The sequence below is a fragment of the Panthera pardus genome, unplaced genomic scaffold, assembly GCF_024362965.1.
Source record: "Panthera pardus isolate Hobbes unplaced genomic scaffold, ASM2436296v1 HiC_scaffold_2, whole genome shotgun sequence".
Taxonomy (NCBI): Eukaryota; Metazoa; Chordata; class Mammalia; order Carnivora; family Felidae; genus Panthera; species Panthera pardus.
Genome location: NW_026526765.1, coordinates 11,252,804 through 11,267,766, shown reverse-complemented (window position 1 = coordinate 11,267,766; position 14,963 = coordinate 11,252,804). Strand labels below are relative to the sequence as shown.

The 14,963-nt window shown below is 44.4% G+C and overlaps 1 protein-coding gene across 2 annotated transcripts in view; it reads left to right on the top strand.

Moving 5' to 3' along the window:
* DNAH5 (dynein axonemal heavy chain 5) overlaps positions 1-14,963 on the top strand; it is a 283,307-nt gene that overhangs the window by 47,821 nt on the left and 220,523 nt on the right. The window contains exons 1-2 of one of the 2 annotated variants that reach the window (XM_053906888.1): positions 2,233-2,531; positions 14,614-14,748. In XM_053906888.1, the coding sequence (XP_053762863.1) occupies positions 2,475-2,531; positions 14,614-14,748 (192 nt within the window). In that variant the 5' untranslated portion in view covers positions 2,233-2,474. Of the gene's footprint in view, positions 1-2,232; positions 2,532-14,613; positions 14,749-14,963 lie in introns of those variants that run through there. The other variant, XM_053906889.1, reaches the window with a different exon arrangement.

Genomic DNA, 14,963 nt, shown 5'->3' with positions numbered 1-14,963 from the left:
TGAAGTCCTTTCCCTCCATGAGGTCCATTGTCCACCCTTGTTTTCTCATTAAGTCTGATGTAAGATTTGTTTATGGCCAGTACTCGTAGGCAGGAAGAGTGCGCTGTCCACACAGACAGGGCTGGGGTGTCCCTGGCATAACTGTTCCTGTAGGAGGAGTCTTGCCCACTGTCGCCTGGTGAAAACTACTCATATGAAAACCCTCCTGAGACTCCCTCCAAGTAATGATTGATAACTCCTCTCAGCAACCAGAAATCAATTTTATTTCAGGCCGACGGTGAGGGGCAGATGGTCAGATGTAGATTCAGGCTTGCGCTTCGCCTTGGTTGTGCTGCTAACGACAATTCTCGGTTAGCTTCCTTCGTTTGAGGGGATCCCTGAAGACACCTGCCTCTGCCTTGCCCAAAGGGGGTTGATTTCAGCGACAGGGGTTGGAAGACTTTGCAGTTTAACCGCGGAGCCTCGAGAGAGCCATGGTTATGCCTGCCAAACACAAAATGAATACCATCAGCCATCTGCGGGAATTTTTCCAGAAAGTAACTCTTCCCAAGAGATAATGTTGTAAATGGGCTGCTGGCACAAAGATAGTGCCTGACACACCATTAGGGAAGCGCCATCGAATGTAACTAATGAAAGATAAGCACACATATAATGAAGCGTAACCTCTGTCCAGAGGTCATGCGTTGACGGAAGGTTCTTGGGACTGACACTAAGAGGCTGAACAAAGAGGATGAGAAAACACTGCTATTTGCTGGTGACTTTTCAACCCCGCACAGAGGAGAATGACTTCTAGTCTAGACACCTTCTTCATTCACAATTAGAACAGGAAACAGCCGCTCACCGATACCCAGAGGTTGATTTAAAAAATGTTCCATAAACAAAGTCTAACTTTCTATGCTCCAGTTCTTTGCTTACCAAATAAGATTCAGGTCTAAGTGTTCTCTCTTGTATTAACCCCACATGTGGAGGCCACACCCTCGTAGCAGGTCAGACTTCCAAGTTCAGATACCAAATTAGCATCCAAATCAGCAGTAGGTGTTTCTTTTTTTTCTTTTTTTTTTTTTTCATGAGTGGGGGGAAGGAGCAGAGAGAGAGGGAGACACACAATTGGAAGCAGGCTCCGGGCTCTGAGCTGTCAGCACAGAGCCTGACGCGGGGCTTGAACCCATGAACCGTGAGATCAGGCCCTGAGCCGATGTTGGATGTCGGACACTTAACCGACTGAGCCACCCAGGTGCCCCAGCACCTGGTGTTTCAAACCAAATTAGCATCTTGGTTTTCCAGTCAGTCTTGTAAGGTTAGTTAGTAGAATATTAGTAAGATGAGTCCCCTATTTCCTGATTATCCTTGGGATTTGAGTACCCGAGACTTGAACTCCAAGGACCAAATCCTGGATTTAACAATGACCTACCTTTGTTTTTGTTTTTAATTTATTTTTGAAGGAGAGAGAGAGAGACAGAGCATGAGTGGGGGAGGAGCAGAGAGAGAGGGAGACACGGAATCTGAAGCAGGCTCCAGGCTCTGAGCTGTCAGCACAGAGCCCGATGTGGGGCTTGAACTCACAAACTGTGAGATCATGATCTGAGCCAAAGTCGGACGCTTAACTGACTGAGCCATGCAGGCGCCCCAACAATGACCTACCTTAAATGTCCTGCTCTCTATTCATCTTGACGAGAGAAATTGGATCTCTCAAATCACGTTGGCCATGGTTTCCCATTCATGTCTTCACAGTAAGGATGATCAAGATATTTAGTCACATAGAAAAATTACGTTGGTTTATTTGTATGTACAACCGGGTGAGCAAAAGTAATTTATGGACATCATTTTCCATTTGCATATGAAATAGGCTTCCCTTTATGGGAGGAAACGGCTCCTTTGGGGCACAATCAGCCCATCTGACAATTAGTCACAGTTAGTCACAATGCTGGCAGTTAATCGTGCACATAAAGTTGTTCAGTCCAAGTAATACTGAATTTCTTGACTTGAGCAATTCATTCAGAGTGGCTTTCTCTGCTTTCTATTTTGATGTGGTTTAAAGTTTCTCACTGTTCAAGGAAATCACTCAAATACTTCTGTTGACTCCAAGCGTACTGTTGGGCAGTGTATGGAATTCAACGAACATCAGAAGTGACGCAACCGAGCAGTTCAAATGCTTTGATTGGTTGATAAACACAAGTGAGGGACACAGTGCACTGAAGGGATGTAAACGGTATTGCCCTAACAACACAGGCTTCGGAGCAGAGGAGAGGCCGAGGGGGGAGACTCTAGAAGGAAAACTTGAATAGTACAGGTGCACTTTTAATTTTTATCCTGTGCATATGGTGAGTAATGCATGCAGAGTGGACATGTGAAGGTGAAGTTCTGGTCCTCCAGAGCAGGGTTCACTTGAAAGCCTGTTGGATGAGGGGCAGGCCTCCAGGAGTTACAGGATCATTTAGGAAGACCTCTTGCCACTTGCTGACCAGACTGCTGTGATGTTTCGGATCGGTAGGAGACAGCTCTGGAAGCAGAGCGTCACCCGCATTCTAACGGTAAGGGGCTGTTGTCCGTAAACTTGCACGTGGGTCTTGGATTATCATCATTCACACCATGTGGCAAAATACCTAAAAACATGTCAAAGTTATATCGTGATGAATTTGTGAGCAACATGCTTGCTTACTAATTTGGGGTCGTTCATAATGTTACGCATTGATATTTCACATACAAAAAAAAAGGGGAGGGAAGGGGACCGTATCTTTTGGCTTTTCTGCACGTTGCTGCCTGAACTATAACTACCTGTAGACATACATGCCTGCATTTTTTGGGGGGGGGGACAATGCTTGTCTGAGGGGGAAAAAGCACATTCAGGGTGCTTTGGTGACTTTGCATTCTTTCAGCCCTGGATGCTTGTGTTGGTGATGGGAGAGAGTTAAGGCAGATTCTGGGGTGCAAGTTTTCTCTGCTCTTTGGAATCAATCCCCAGTTCTATAGGCCTGGAAATGAGGTCACACAAGGATGTGCCTTTGGAGTCACATTGAAGAATGAGCTTCCCTGGCATAGGGCTCAGCTCAGCAGTTTTTTATTATGCAAATGCAGAGAGGGATTTGGAACCTCTTCCGCTGCCAATTAATGTCAGAAGAAAATGGTGGTTGCTCTAGGACCCCATTCTCCGCATTAACCCGTGCTTCCTCAGGGCTGGATCACTATCTGTTATGCATCCCCAGCAGCCCAGATGATTCTGTCTAGCCTTGCAACCTGCTGTTTCACCACAAAACGGCAGGGATGCTGTCTCTGCATTTCTCAGCACTCTGCCACCAGTCACCTTCCCTTCCCCAGCCCCACAATTCCGATGCATCCGTTCCAAGGTCAACATCTTCCAGCCAAGCCCTGGGACGTATTTGCCTGTAAACACTCATTTTTTAAGACCAAATGCCAGCAGCGCCTCCTCTGAGAAGCCCTCCCAGCACTTTGCTTCTGCATCTGCTGGCACCCTTGTCACATCACTGCAGTGAAATGACATTTGTCTACCTATTCCCTTCCCTCACTAGATTGTGAGTCCCTGGAGGACAGGGATGATGGGCTCTCCATTTGTAGATAGCCTTCTCCTAGCACGGAGCCTGGTGCTGATCCACCTTAATTTTGTGCTTGGTTAATAAAGTGAATGAATTAAACTTCTCACTGAATACCTTACTGCTGAGTCTTTAATGTTAAAATCAATGATAAAAATCTTGACTAATTGACTAAAAATCTTGATTAATTAATTATATTCTTCTTTGGCATGAGCTACCGTTTGGGAGTAAGCTTTTTGGGGGGTTCATTTATGTATTTCGGGTGCTGGTTCTGTTTGCCCCTCTGAAGAATGAGATTAAGAGAATTACCTCAAGCTCTTTCCGCCATCTTGGAACCTGTGGAGGCCTGCTGGGAACAGGACTCCTAAAACAACAAATATGTCCGGAGGCTGTGGTCCAAAGCCATTTTTGCTGGCTGTTAAGTGGGGTCTCCCCAGAGGGAGCACATAGCCCTTCTTAAAATTGAAGATGTTTATGCTCAAGATGAAGCTGAATTCTATCTAGGTAAGAGATGTGCTTATGTGTACAAAGCAAAGGACAACACAGTGACTCCTGGTGGTGAACCGAATAAAACCAGAGCAACCTGGGGAAAAGTAACTCATGGGAACAGTGTCATGGTTTGAGTCAAATTCCAAAGCAACCTTCCTGCTAAAGACATTGGTTGCAGAATCTGTGTGATGCTGTACCCCCCAAGGATTTAAACTAACTGAAAAGTAAGTAAATAAAGGTGTAGATTAAAAAAAGAGAGAGAATTACCTCAATAATGTTGCAGTGTATTGTGAAAATAATTACACATTTTCTATATAGTGCACTGGTATGATGGTTTATTAAATTATAACTTTGTGACCTGAAATAATCAATGGCAAAGATTCCAAAGCTACGTGACATAAAAACTATAATTCTCTATGTCCATAATGTTGGTCTGGAACTATTACTACAATGATGCTGTATTTGAACTAGGTTATTGTAATATAATAGTTGACTTTATCCGGCTTATACCTAAAATTAAAACCAAAAGTACACCATAGCTCCTGGGTTTAGAAAGGTGAAGCCATACCTCCTTTCTGCTGTCTAATGAACGTAAATGCTTTTCAGTGAAAAAACATGAAATAATTCTGTGTCTATTCACTCACTTGTTTACAAAAATGTGGCCCAGATGTGCCTGCCTTCTCTCTGCTTTTGTCATGGATGAACACTGCTTAGCACCAACTTACAAGTATACAACAGACATGAGTTCCAGACTTAGGGATTCTGTTTTCCTTTCTGTCCCTCAAATTAAACTGAACTATATTTACTTACTAATTTAAGTAAATTAGGACTTAAATTTACCTAATTGCAAAGCTGATTTTCACATGGAGAACAGTTCTCTTCCTCGCCCCAGGGATATATATTGTTCGTGGTTTTCACTGTATGTACTTAAGCTGGGGAATATCATTGCTCGTTGCATTTCAGATGGCTAGGCTTCTCTAAACAGTGATTCTCGAGGGCATAGAGACTGTGGGGAAGGGAGGGTGCAGGCTCCTCTGGGGATGCACTATGCCTTCCCCCCCTGAGAAACTCTGCTGGGAGGCCGCCGTTGTTCCCTTGGGAGTGCGTGGGTAGAAACCGAGACAGAAAAGAACCTTTGCTCTCAGATATCTTTTGAAAGCTTAAAGTGTGTGGGTTTCGTTATCCTCAGGCAAAACAGCCAAACAGGTTTCGGTGTCCTCTGTTCATCAGGCCCAGGCATGTTTGGCCGGTGAACACGTTTCATATATACAATACAGCGGACAAAATGAAAACAATTCCCTTGCAGATGGGGAGGTGAATGGCTCTAGGATTTAGCTGGCGGGGGAGGAAGGGACCAGTGCTGCTTGTTAATACCCAGGTGAGCGTTGCTGAGCTTGAGCAAGTGAATGCTCCAGATGCCCACATCATAATCACGCCCTAGCTAGACCCTGGGAGAGTGTGGCCAAGTGCAAAACGCATCCAGTCCACAAATAATCTGTTGAATGTCTACTTTGTGCCACGCGCTGCTGTGCTCTGTGATCAGGCATGCAACAGCACTTCTGGGCCTCATGGAGTTGAGAGCTGAAACCTAGTTACAACTATCGGTTTTTGTACAACGCCAGTAACGAGATGGACAGAAGAGGTCTAGGGTTGGAAGGATCCCACATTTATGCCCTTGGACTTCCTCTGTTAAGTTCCTGCCTCAAGTGAGAACCTGGTCCTACTAATCAGTCATGATCAATCCATAAAATCATTTCCTTTGGGGCAGTGTTCTGAGGCTGGGCTGCATGTTAGAATTGCCAAGGGAACTCTTGAGAAATACCAGTGCTCAGGCCTCCTTGGGAGAAGATAAGTTAGAGTGTTGGGGAAGGGGCAGGCATCAATATTTTAAAACTCCCCATGATTTAAAAAAAAATGTTTATTTGTTTTGAGAGAGAGAGAGACAGGGAGAGAACATGTGCACACGCCAGTAGGGGAAGGGCAGAGAGAGGGAGGGAGAGAGTCCCAAGCAGAGTCTATGCTGTCAGCGTAGAGCCCGACAACATGGGACTCAATCTCATGAACCATGAGATCATGACCCGGGCCCAAACCAAGAGTAGGACACCTAACTCATAGAGTCATCCAGGTGCCCCGAAAGTCCCCATGATTCTAGTGAGCAGCCAGCTTTAAGTGCTCTAGTTTATTGTGATGAATAAGGGCATTTTTGAATTTCATCCCTGTGTCCTATGTAACGTGAATGGTGACATTATATATATTTTAGCTTGGGAGTGAAATTATATGACCCCTGCTGCCAGAGGTAACTCTTGGAATTCTGCAAGAGAGGTATTCCTGATTTGGAGAAAAACCGCTGTGGGGTGGGAAGGAAGATAGAATATGGAGTCATGTGAAGGTCCACTAAGGACCTTCAATCAGATCCCCAAATTTGGTGTGCAGAAAACCGACTGTAAGTCTGGATGGTTGAAATGTTTGGGGCAGAGAAGGCTGTGGCGATGAGGACATCCCTATAGCAGGTTTTGGATCGATTTGGGTGACAAACCCACATGGAGTAAAAAGTCAAGAGGGTATCTTTTATTGGCTTGGAAAGAATGACAGACAAGAGAGCCAGTAAATGGGGAGATTTGAGGGTCCTAAGAACTACAGTGAAAAATAGACAAGATTCCAGAGCTTACTGTTAGGACAAGAGGATTGATGGGAACTTCTCAGTTTAAGTGCTGTCTCTTTGCAATGGAGGGGAGTGTAGCTCTTGTTGAATAAAGGAGGACTTCACTGTAGCACCTGCTGTGAGTGGGATTAGCCATCGTGGAGTGTCTTTCCCTTCCAGAAAACCACTTTGCTGAAGTGCTCTTTATGTGGGAAGGAGAGCATCCTCTGCATCTGTGATGCTTCACTGGGAGAGACGAAAGGGAAAGGGGATAAGAAAGGGCAAGACGTGAAAAGTACAGTTAAAAGTGGGGAGTTGCTAGGTTGTGGGTCTCCCAGCCGGTTAAAGAGCAGGGTTGGGTGCTCCAGGAAGCACCACAGAGTAGCCTCTCTCAGAGGAATGGGGGTCCTGTGGGGTAAAACGAAAATGCTGGAAGACAAAGGAGGAGGCTCTTCTTTGTTGGAAGACATGGAAAGGAAGTTGACCTTGTAGAGAGGGCTCTACATGGAAGTGAACAGGAGAACCGCTTCCCTCAGTTTTTGTAATTCAACACATTTAAGTAGGATGTAGGCTAAGGGAGCTTAGTCATATTTGCTGTAAAATGAGAGAGGACTATAGTCCATACTAGTGGTAGAATTTTGTGCCATGTTTATACTTGAGACACAACAGCATTGAAGACCCAGGAGCTTATTGACTGAATTCTGAGTCTGTGATCATGGACTCAGACTGAGCTAGAATACTTTGTTCCAGCCCTTCGTTATTTGAAAGTGACTTGTAAATGATTAATTTGGATACTGTATACACTCACTAGGTATCAGCTGAGGCTCTCTATGTCCCAGGTACTGTTCTAGGCCCTAGGGATATTGCAAAAATTAAAATAGAAAACTTCCCTTTCTGTGGAGCTGATCGTCTTGCAGGAATGATGAGACTCAGTTGATTTTTATTTTATTTTAACCTGCAAGAGATAAGAAGGATCAGGTTATACGTATGGCAGGTTACCAATAATGAGGCATTTCAGAAAGCTGGGCATACACTTTGAGTAATTTCTCCTTCTGCTCGTGGATTTGCCTTCATTCATCCATGGTTGAGGAAGATGGTAAAAAGTGAAGCCAACTGGCCTGAGATGATCAAATCCATGTCCTTGGCCTCTTTGGTACTATGTTTCATCAGATGCTTAATTATGTGTGGACTTGAGATTGATATGGAGAGCCAAAGCAGAATCAGTCTTAGACAAATTTACTTTGGCGATTTAAGATAAGGAGTTTCACCCGTAATTCATAGACTCACGATATTTCCAATATCTCCAGTGGGATGTAAATCTAGATTATACTCTCCTGTAACACACTTGATACATTGCTGTATGCATCTGTATACATAAAAGAACAAAACACCCAAATGAAGAAAATAGAAAGATATTCATCCAAACATATGCAACAGACCCTCATTAAGACAGATCTCTTCCTCTTTCTCACATTCAGACCTGCAACAAGGCTAATCATGTCACCTAGGAAAACTTTTTTTTTTTTTTTTAAACAAAGAAATACATTTTTGGCTGCAGAACCCATTCCTTTCCCCATACACTTGGCCGTGCAAAGGCATCATATGAGGATGACATAGATGAAAGTGAAGTTGTTCAGGCAGAAGCAGCAACAGGTGGGGAAAGCATGGAGCCCAGCCTCCTGGCTGCCCAAGCAGGGAGGCCACCTTCTAGGAACTTTTAGGAGTTGAGGATGGCAGGTTACCTTTTGCTGAGACACAGGAGCGTCATGAGAGAGCTGGACACAAGGCATGCCAGCTGGAAGCCAAGTGGGCACCAGTGCATCCTGGTACTAAAATGTCACTGGTGTAACTCAGAAAATGGTGCCAGTTAACCCCAGTTTCTACCCACCGCTCCTTATGTAACTCATGCAATGTATATGGGGACACCCTCCAAGAGGGCCCTAGATAATTCTTGGGTGGGAATGTAAAGAGACCGTGTTTATGGAATACCGGTTTGAATAGGTGCAAAACTCTTAGTTGCCTGGGACAACCATGTCGTGGCCTTGCAGCCCAGCTCTTAGCTTACTTAGTTAGCTGTGTGCTCTTGGGAAATTGTTAATGGTCCATAGTCTCAACTTCCTGGTGTGGAGGTAATACTGCTGCTTCATAAGGCTTTTGTGACAATTAAACGTAAGCACGGTAAGGAAATGATGACTCTCAGAGCCACGGCTAGCAATGCCACCAGGGCGAACAGAGCAAAGTGTCCTGTGACACCTTCAGAGAGTTGGGGAAAAGGGTGTCCCTGTGCACAAAGGGGCTCCTGAACCTGACATTCACTTCTGGCCGTCATGGCGTCTGTGGCGTGGACCCGGGTCTGAGACAAACCTGCTAACGGGGCTGGGCTTCCTAAGGGTAGAGGGAATATAAACATTTGTAGAATTAAAAAAATATGTTATTGAAAAGTTTGGCTTCTCCTGAGTTTTGATGCCCAGGGTCAGTGCCTTGATCATGCCATTTGAATTCAAGTGCTGCTTGACGGTATTGTCTCAAGACTGCTCCCATTTTAATCTTCACAAATGCCTTTCAGGTTTGGACTTGTATTTTCATTTTTCAGACGAGAGTAAGGTCTCTCACATACTCAGGGATTACCAGTCCGGAGCCAGAAGGAAGTTGCACGGTCTCACGTGAACAAGCACGCAGACTCGCACTTAACCATAGAGTTAAAGGCAGAAGTTGGTATACTGTGTTAAAAAAAGTTGGACGGGTAGGCTCATCATGAGAAAACATCACAGAGCTTATTATGAAAGCTCATGCATTGGGTCTTTGTTGGGATTTGTATTTTAAAATCTCAAGTCTCTCGTCTGTGTTAACTTTTGAACCAGCAAGAAGCTCCGACCGCAGAGAAGGTAACGGTGCTTAGCTGTCATCTAGTCCAATGCTTTTATTTTAAATGTTTATTTTTGAGAGAGAGAGAGAGAGAGCAAGCGCATGAGTGGAGGAGGGTCAGAGAGAGAGAGAGAGGGAGACAGAGCACCTGAAGCAGGCTCTGCACTGTGAGCGGGACTCGAACTCACAAACTACGAGATCATGACCTGAGCTGAAGTCAGCTGCTTAACCCACTGAGCCACCCAGGCATCCCTAGTCTAACACTTCGAGTCTGCAGTTCTGGAAACTGAAGCCTGGGCAGGTTGACTGACAGATGCACGTGACAGAGCTGGGACAGGAACCTAAGATCGGGACCAGGGCTCATTTGTCCAGCAGAATTGGACGCAGAATTGTCCAGCCTTGAAAGCAGCACTTGTTTCTTGTGAGTTAGCCCATTAGTGACTCTTTTCTCCAAGGATGGCAGCGACATAGCTTGCCACCACATTGCAGAAGTGTTTCACTACTTTCGAGATTTCTGTGGACGTTGAATAGGTTTCCCAGCCCCCTCCTCCCATCCCCCCCCCCCGCCCCCATCCCTCGGTGCTTGTTCATGCAACAGGAAACAATTTTAATGTGACTCCAAAAAAAGCCATTCCGTTGTCTGCCTGTTGCCATCTTAATCCCTCCCCAGTTGCCCTCCATGTTTCAAAGGCCAACAGGACAGCCACCTCCAGACAGCTTGTCACCTGACTGCTTGTTGCTGCCATTTCCTAGCAGCCAGAAAGCTCCGGGTTTAAGTTTATGGGCTGACAATGCCCTGGTCTGGTCACTAAATGTTTGTTTGATGTTACTGACTTCTTGTGGTAGATCAAAAACAATTCCCTCATTGTTCAGCAAAGATAGAACGAACGATCAGTTTATGCAAGAACACATTCGTTGCTTAACATGCTTTTTCGTGCAACTCGGAAAACATTGACTTTAAAAACACATTGATAATTCGCTGTGTACACATGACGCTTCTTTGGAATTTTTCTTACTCCGTGATATTTAAGTAAAAATAGAATCATTAGTGTTCTGTTTTAGGGACCAATCACTCCTTTCCTCCACTAGAATATATATATATATTTTTCCCTTTGGAGTCTCATAAAATCAGGTCATAGAGGATGTGTTGCCATGGCAGAGTCTTATTTAAGTTTCTCTATTCTTCGGAAGGCTTCAGTGGCTTTACATCCTGACTTTCCTGGTTTTCTAGTTCTTTTCTTTCTTTGTCACTCCCTAGCATTTGCGGCAAGATGGTTGTTTTGATGCCTGATTTCTGGCTCCCCTGGTTGCCCACCATGTCCTCAAGCTGCTGAAGCCATTTAGTACAAACCCAGAGAATTCACTTTGAAAAGCACTTGATTCCTCCCTGCCAAGCAGGAAGAAAACAGTCTAAACAACAGGACATCATCGTTGTTCTAGCCACATTTAAAAAGAGATGTAAATTTGCTTCTGTTTGATGTTTATGGAATGTATACTTTGTGTCAGGACCTGTGTTAGTTCCTATAGAGAGAAATGGCAAGAAAATAGGTATATGAAAAATTTTAAAAATCCCTAATCCCTCCTCCTTCCACCTCCAATTCTTTCCAGCAGGCACCTCAGGTTCTGGAAAACAAATGTTAATTGCATGGGTCCAGAGATGGCCTTTCAAGCCCTCTGAAATCCCCAACCTTTTCCTCTTCACTGTTTTTGAAGGTGTTTGTTTGTTTTGTGTGTGTGTGTGTGTGTGTGTGTGTGTGTGTGTGTGTGTCTTAAAAAATTCTTCCTTGACTATAAATTCCCCTCTATCTACTACTACCACACCTCTTTCCTTTATAGTCAAGTTTCTGGAAAGAATAGTTTATATTCAGTATCTTTGTATTTCTCTTTTCTCAGTCCCCTTTTTCTCAAGCCTACATCCATTTGCTTTCTGTCCAACCAGTGAAATTATTCTACAAGGATTACCTTGTTATCTACTGCTGCATAACAGACCACACGAGATCATAATGGCTTATAGCAGAGACAGCAGTCCCTTATTATCTGTCTTCAGTATATCGGCGATTGGGCTCAACTGGGTGGTTCTGCTTCGAGTGGCATTGGGCTGGGTTGCAATCCTCCGTAGGCTTGATTAGGTTGGAATGTCTGAGATAGCTTACTCACCTGGAGGGAAGTTGGTTCTGGGGTGTTGGCTGGGTTGGCTGGGGCTATTGACCAGAATGCCCTGGTTTTTCTTCCATGTGGTCTCCCCATGTGGCTTGGACTTGTCACAGCATGGTAGCTGGGTTCCCAGGGAGCATTTCCAAGGGCAAAGGCAGAAGCTGAAGCTCTCCTAAAGATTAGCTTAGGCAGGTTTACAGTCGTACTTCTCCCCACGATCTTTTGGTGAAAACTGGTCACAGGGCCAGCCACCTTCAAGAGGAGGAGAGGTGAATGGCATGATCCTTTTGCCATGGGGCTGGGGGATGCTACAGCCCCTTTTGTAAACAGAATTAGTTACTAAGGAAACCCTAACTGACCCCACCGCTCCACTATAGTGTTAGCACTATTGGCTCTGGGGTGTATTGGTGGTGCGGCCTGCTGGTTCCCTTTCTGCCTGTCTGCCCACTATCCTCACTTGTCTCCGTGGGCTATTCTTTCCCTCCTTGCTCCTGGCATATTGGTGCATCCCGAGGCTCTTCACCTCTTGCTTTTCATTCTCCATTTCTTAGAAAATCATGTCTGCACTCATGGTTTAAAGTTCGATTTATTCATTTGACAAGTGTTTACTGAATATCTAGTACGCACATGCCCCCTACTGGATGAAAGGACTGATAACATAATCGTGCAGGTTGTGCACTGCGTAACCCCAAAAGATACCGTCTTGACTGTCTCTGTCTCTATCGTATCAGTGATTCTCAGCAGGAAGTGATTTTGTCACACACAGGATGTTTGGCAGTCTGGAGACATTTTTCATTCTTACAGCTCAGTAGTAGGGAGTTCCTGGCATTCAGAAGGAAGAGACCAAGGGTGCTGCTGAACACCCTACAATGTGCAGGACTACCCTTCACAACAAGAAAGATCTGGCCTGTAATACCAATTGCGCTGCACTGAGAACCCGTATCTACATCTGGATCTACAGTGCAACTTCCCCTTGAGTTCCAGAGCCACATTCCCAATGGTCTGTGCATCCTGGGCTCTGGGAGTGCCACCATAAGCCACTTGACTGCCTTTCCTGCCTCCAGGCTTGTGTCGCTCCAATCCACATTCCACACTGCTGACAGAATGACTAATTTTTAAAAATATAATTTATTGTCATATTGGTTTCCATACAACACCCAGTGCTCATCCCAACAAGTGCCCTCTTCAATGCCCATCACCCACTTTCCCCTCCCCCCACCCCCATCAACCCTCAGTTTGTTCTCAGTATTTAAGAGTCTCTTATGGTTTGCCTCCCACCCTCTCTGTAACTTCTTTTTCCCCTTCACCTCCCCCATGGTCTTCTGTTAAGTCTCTCAAGATCCACATATGAGTGAAAACATATGGTATCTGTCTTTCTCTGCCTGACTTATTTCACTTAGCATAATACCCTTCAGTTCCATCCACGTTGCTGCAAATGGCATGATTTCATTCTTTCTCAATGCCAAGTACCATTCCATTGTATATATAAACCGCATCTTCTTTATCCATTCGAGAATGACTGATTTTTTTGTTGCAGCATGGACAGCTAACATCTCCCCTGATCTGAAACCCGTCAGTGATTCTCCATGGACTTCAGATAACGCTTAAACTCCCTAATGTGGCCCACAAGATATTTTATGATCGGACTGCTTTCTCATTTCCCAGTATGTCTTTCTAGTCCTTTTTAGTTCAGTCAACCCGGCTACCTTGTGGTTTCCAAAGTGTGCTCTGCTTTCCTACACCACTTGGCCTTTGCACGTGCAGAAATGCCTCCCTTCTGGGACTGTGGCCAACTGCCCTTCCACTCTAGGTTCAACCCACGTCTTCCCAAAATGTTCTCTGTCATCGCTACCTCAGCCCCAGGCTGGAGTGGGGGACCCTCCTTTTTGCAACTTCTCTGAAGACCCATAAAGGTCCCTGCCTTGATCTGATGCCCTGGTGGCAACCATAATATCATCCTGTCATACTTATACTTTCCGCTCAGATCCTGCCAAACAGGCTATGAGATTTTTTGACGTCATTGGGTAGCATTTGCCTCTATAGCACAGGAACATAATTGGGGTTAAATAACTGTATGTTGAACAAAAGAGGGGCCACCTTTTCTCTTCCTAGTGTTGCTCATTGGCATTTCAGGCAATGTACTTAATTCAAGAAATGAATTAGAAGCTGAATATCCACCAGTGGCAGAATGGTTGAATCAATTATGGTACATCCACATTGTTGAATAGTTTGCAGCTATCACACAGGTAGGAATAGCCTGTATTAAAGTAGAAAAGGGTCTGTGGTGTATTATTAAGGGAATATGTATGAAAATTTTATAGTATAATATACAGATGTGTGTATACATTTGCATACGTTTGTATGAGCATAGTGCATATGGAAGGATATGCTTCAAACTGCCCACATTGGTCACGTGCCTTAGTATTGTAATTAACAATCAGTTTAAAGGTAAGCACTAGTATTCAGAAATCAATTTCAAGACCAGATATGAATCTGTAGACAGACAATAAAGGTAGGAGATAACGTGGAACAATATTACTTTAAAGGCTTGGGGAATGTTTCCAAAAATGGGGATCTCTTTTTTTGTGTGTCTTTTGAATGTTTATATATGCATAGAAATAAATCTAAAGGTTTAGAACAAAATAATTGCAGTAATAATTTCTGGATGGCAGATGATTTTTATGCTTTTTCTTTTAGCTTATCTGTATTACACAATTCCAAAACGATGAGCACATCTTATTTTCATAACAGAATAACATTATTTCTAAAAATGGAAGATGAAAACTGGTACCATTAAGGTGTCTGTTATGTGAGTACTCACGACCTGAAAAAAGCAACAGTCTCATGCGGTTATTACAAAATGAATACATCTGAGAACAGTAGTTGTCACATACCATTTTTGTTCCTTTCTTACAGCAAAGACTGAAGGAAGAGAAGGAAGCCAAACGGGCACGCTTGGATGGCAGACACGACTACTTATTTGCAATCGTAGCTTCCTGCGTGGACCTGGACAAAACTGAAGTGGAAGATGCCATTCTTGAGGGGAATCAGGTGAGATGCATTTGAGTGTTCCCAGACTTGATTACGGAGGGCACAGAGAACCTATTGACCTCTGTCCTATGGCAGGATCTGTGCTGGGCTGCAGAGGAGGGTGTCTGTTCTAACATGGACAGGATTCCATTCTGACCATACAGGTGGTGGCAGATTGACGTTAGGGCTCTCCAGCTCTTCATGTTGAATGGGGGTACTTCTAACCGTCACTTAAG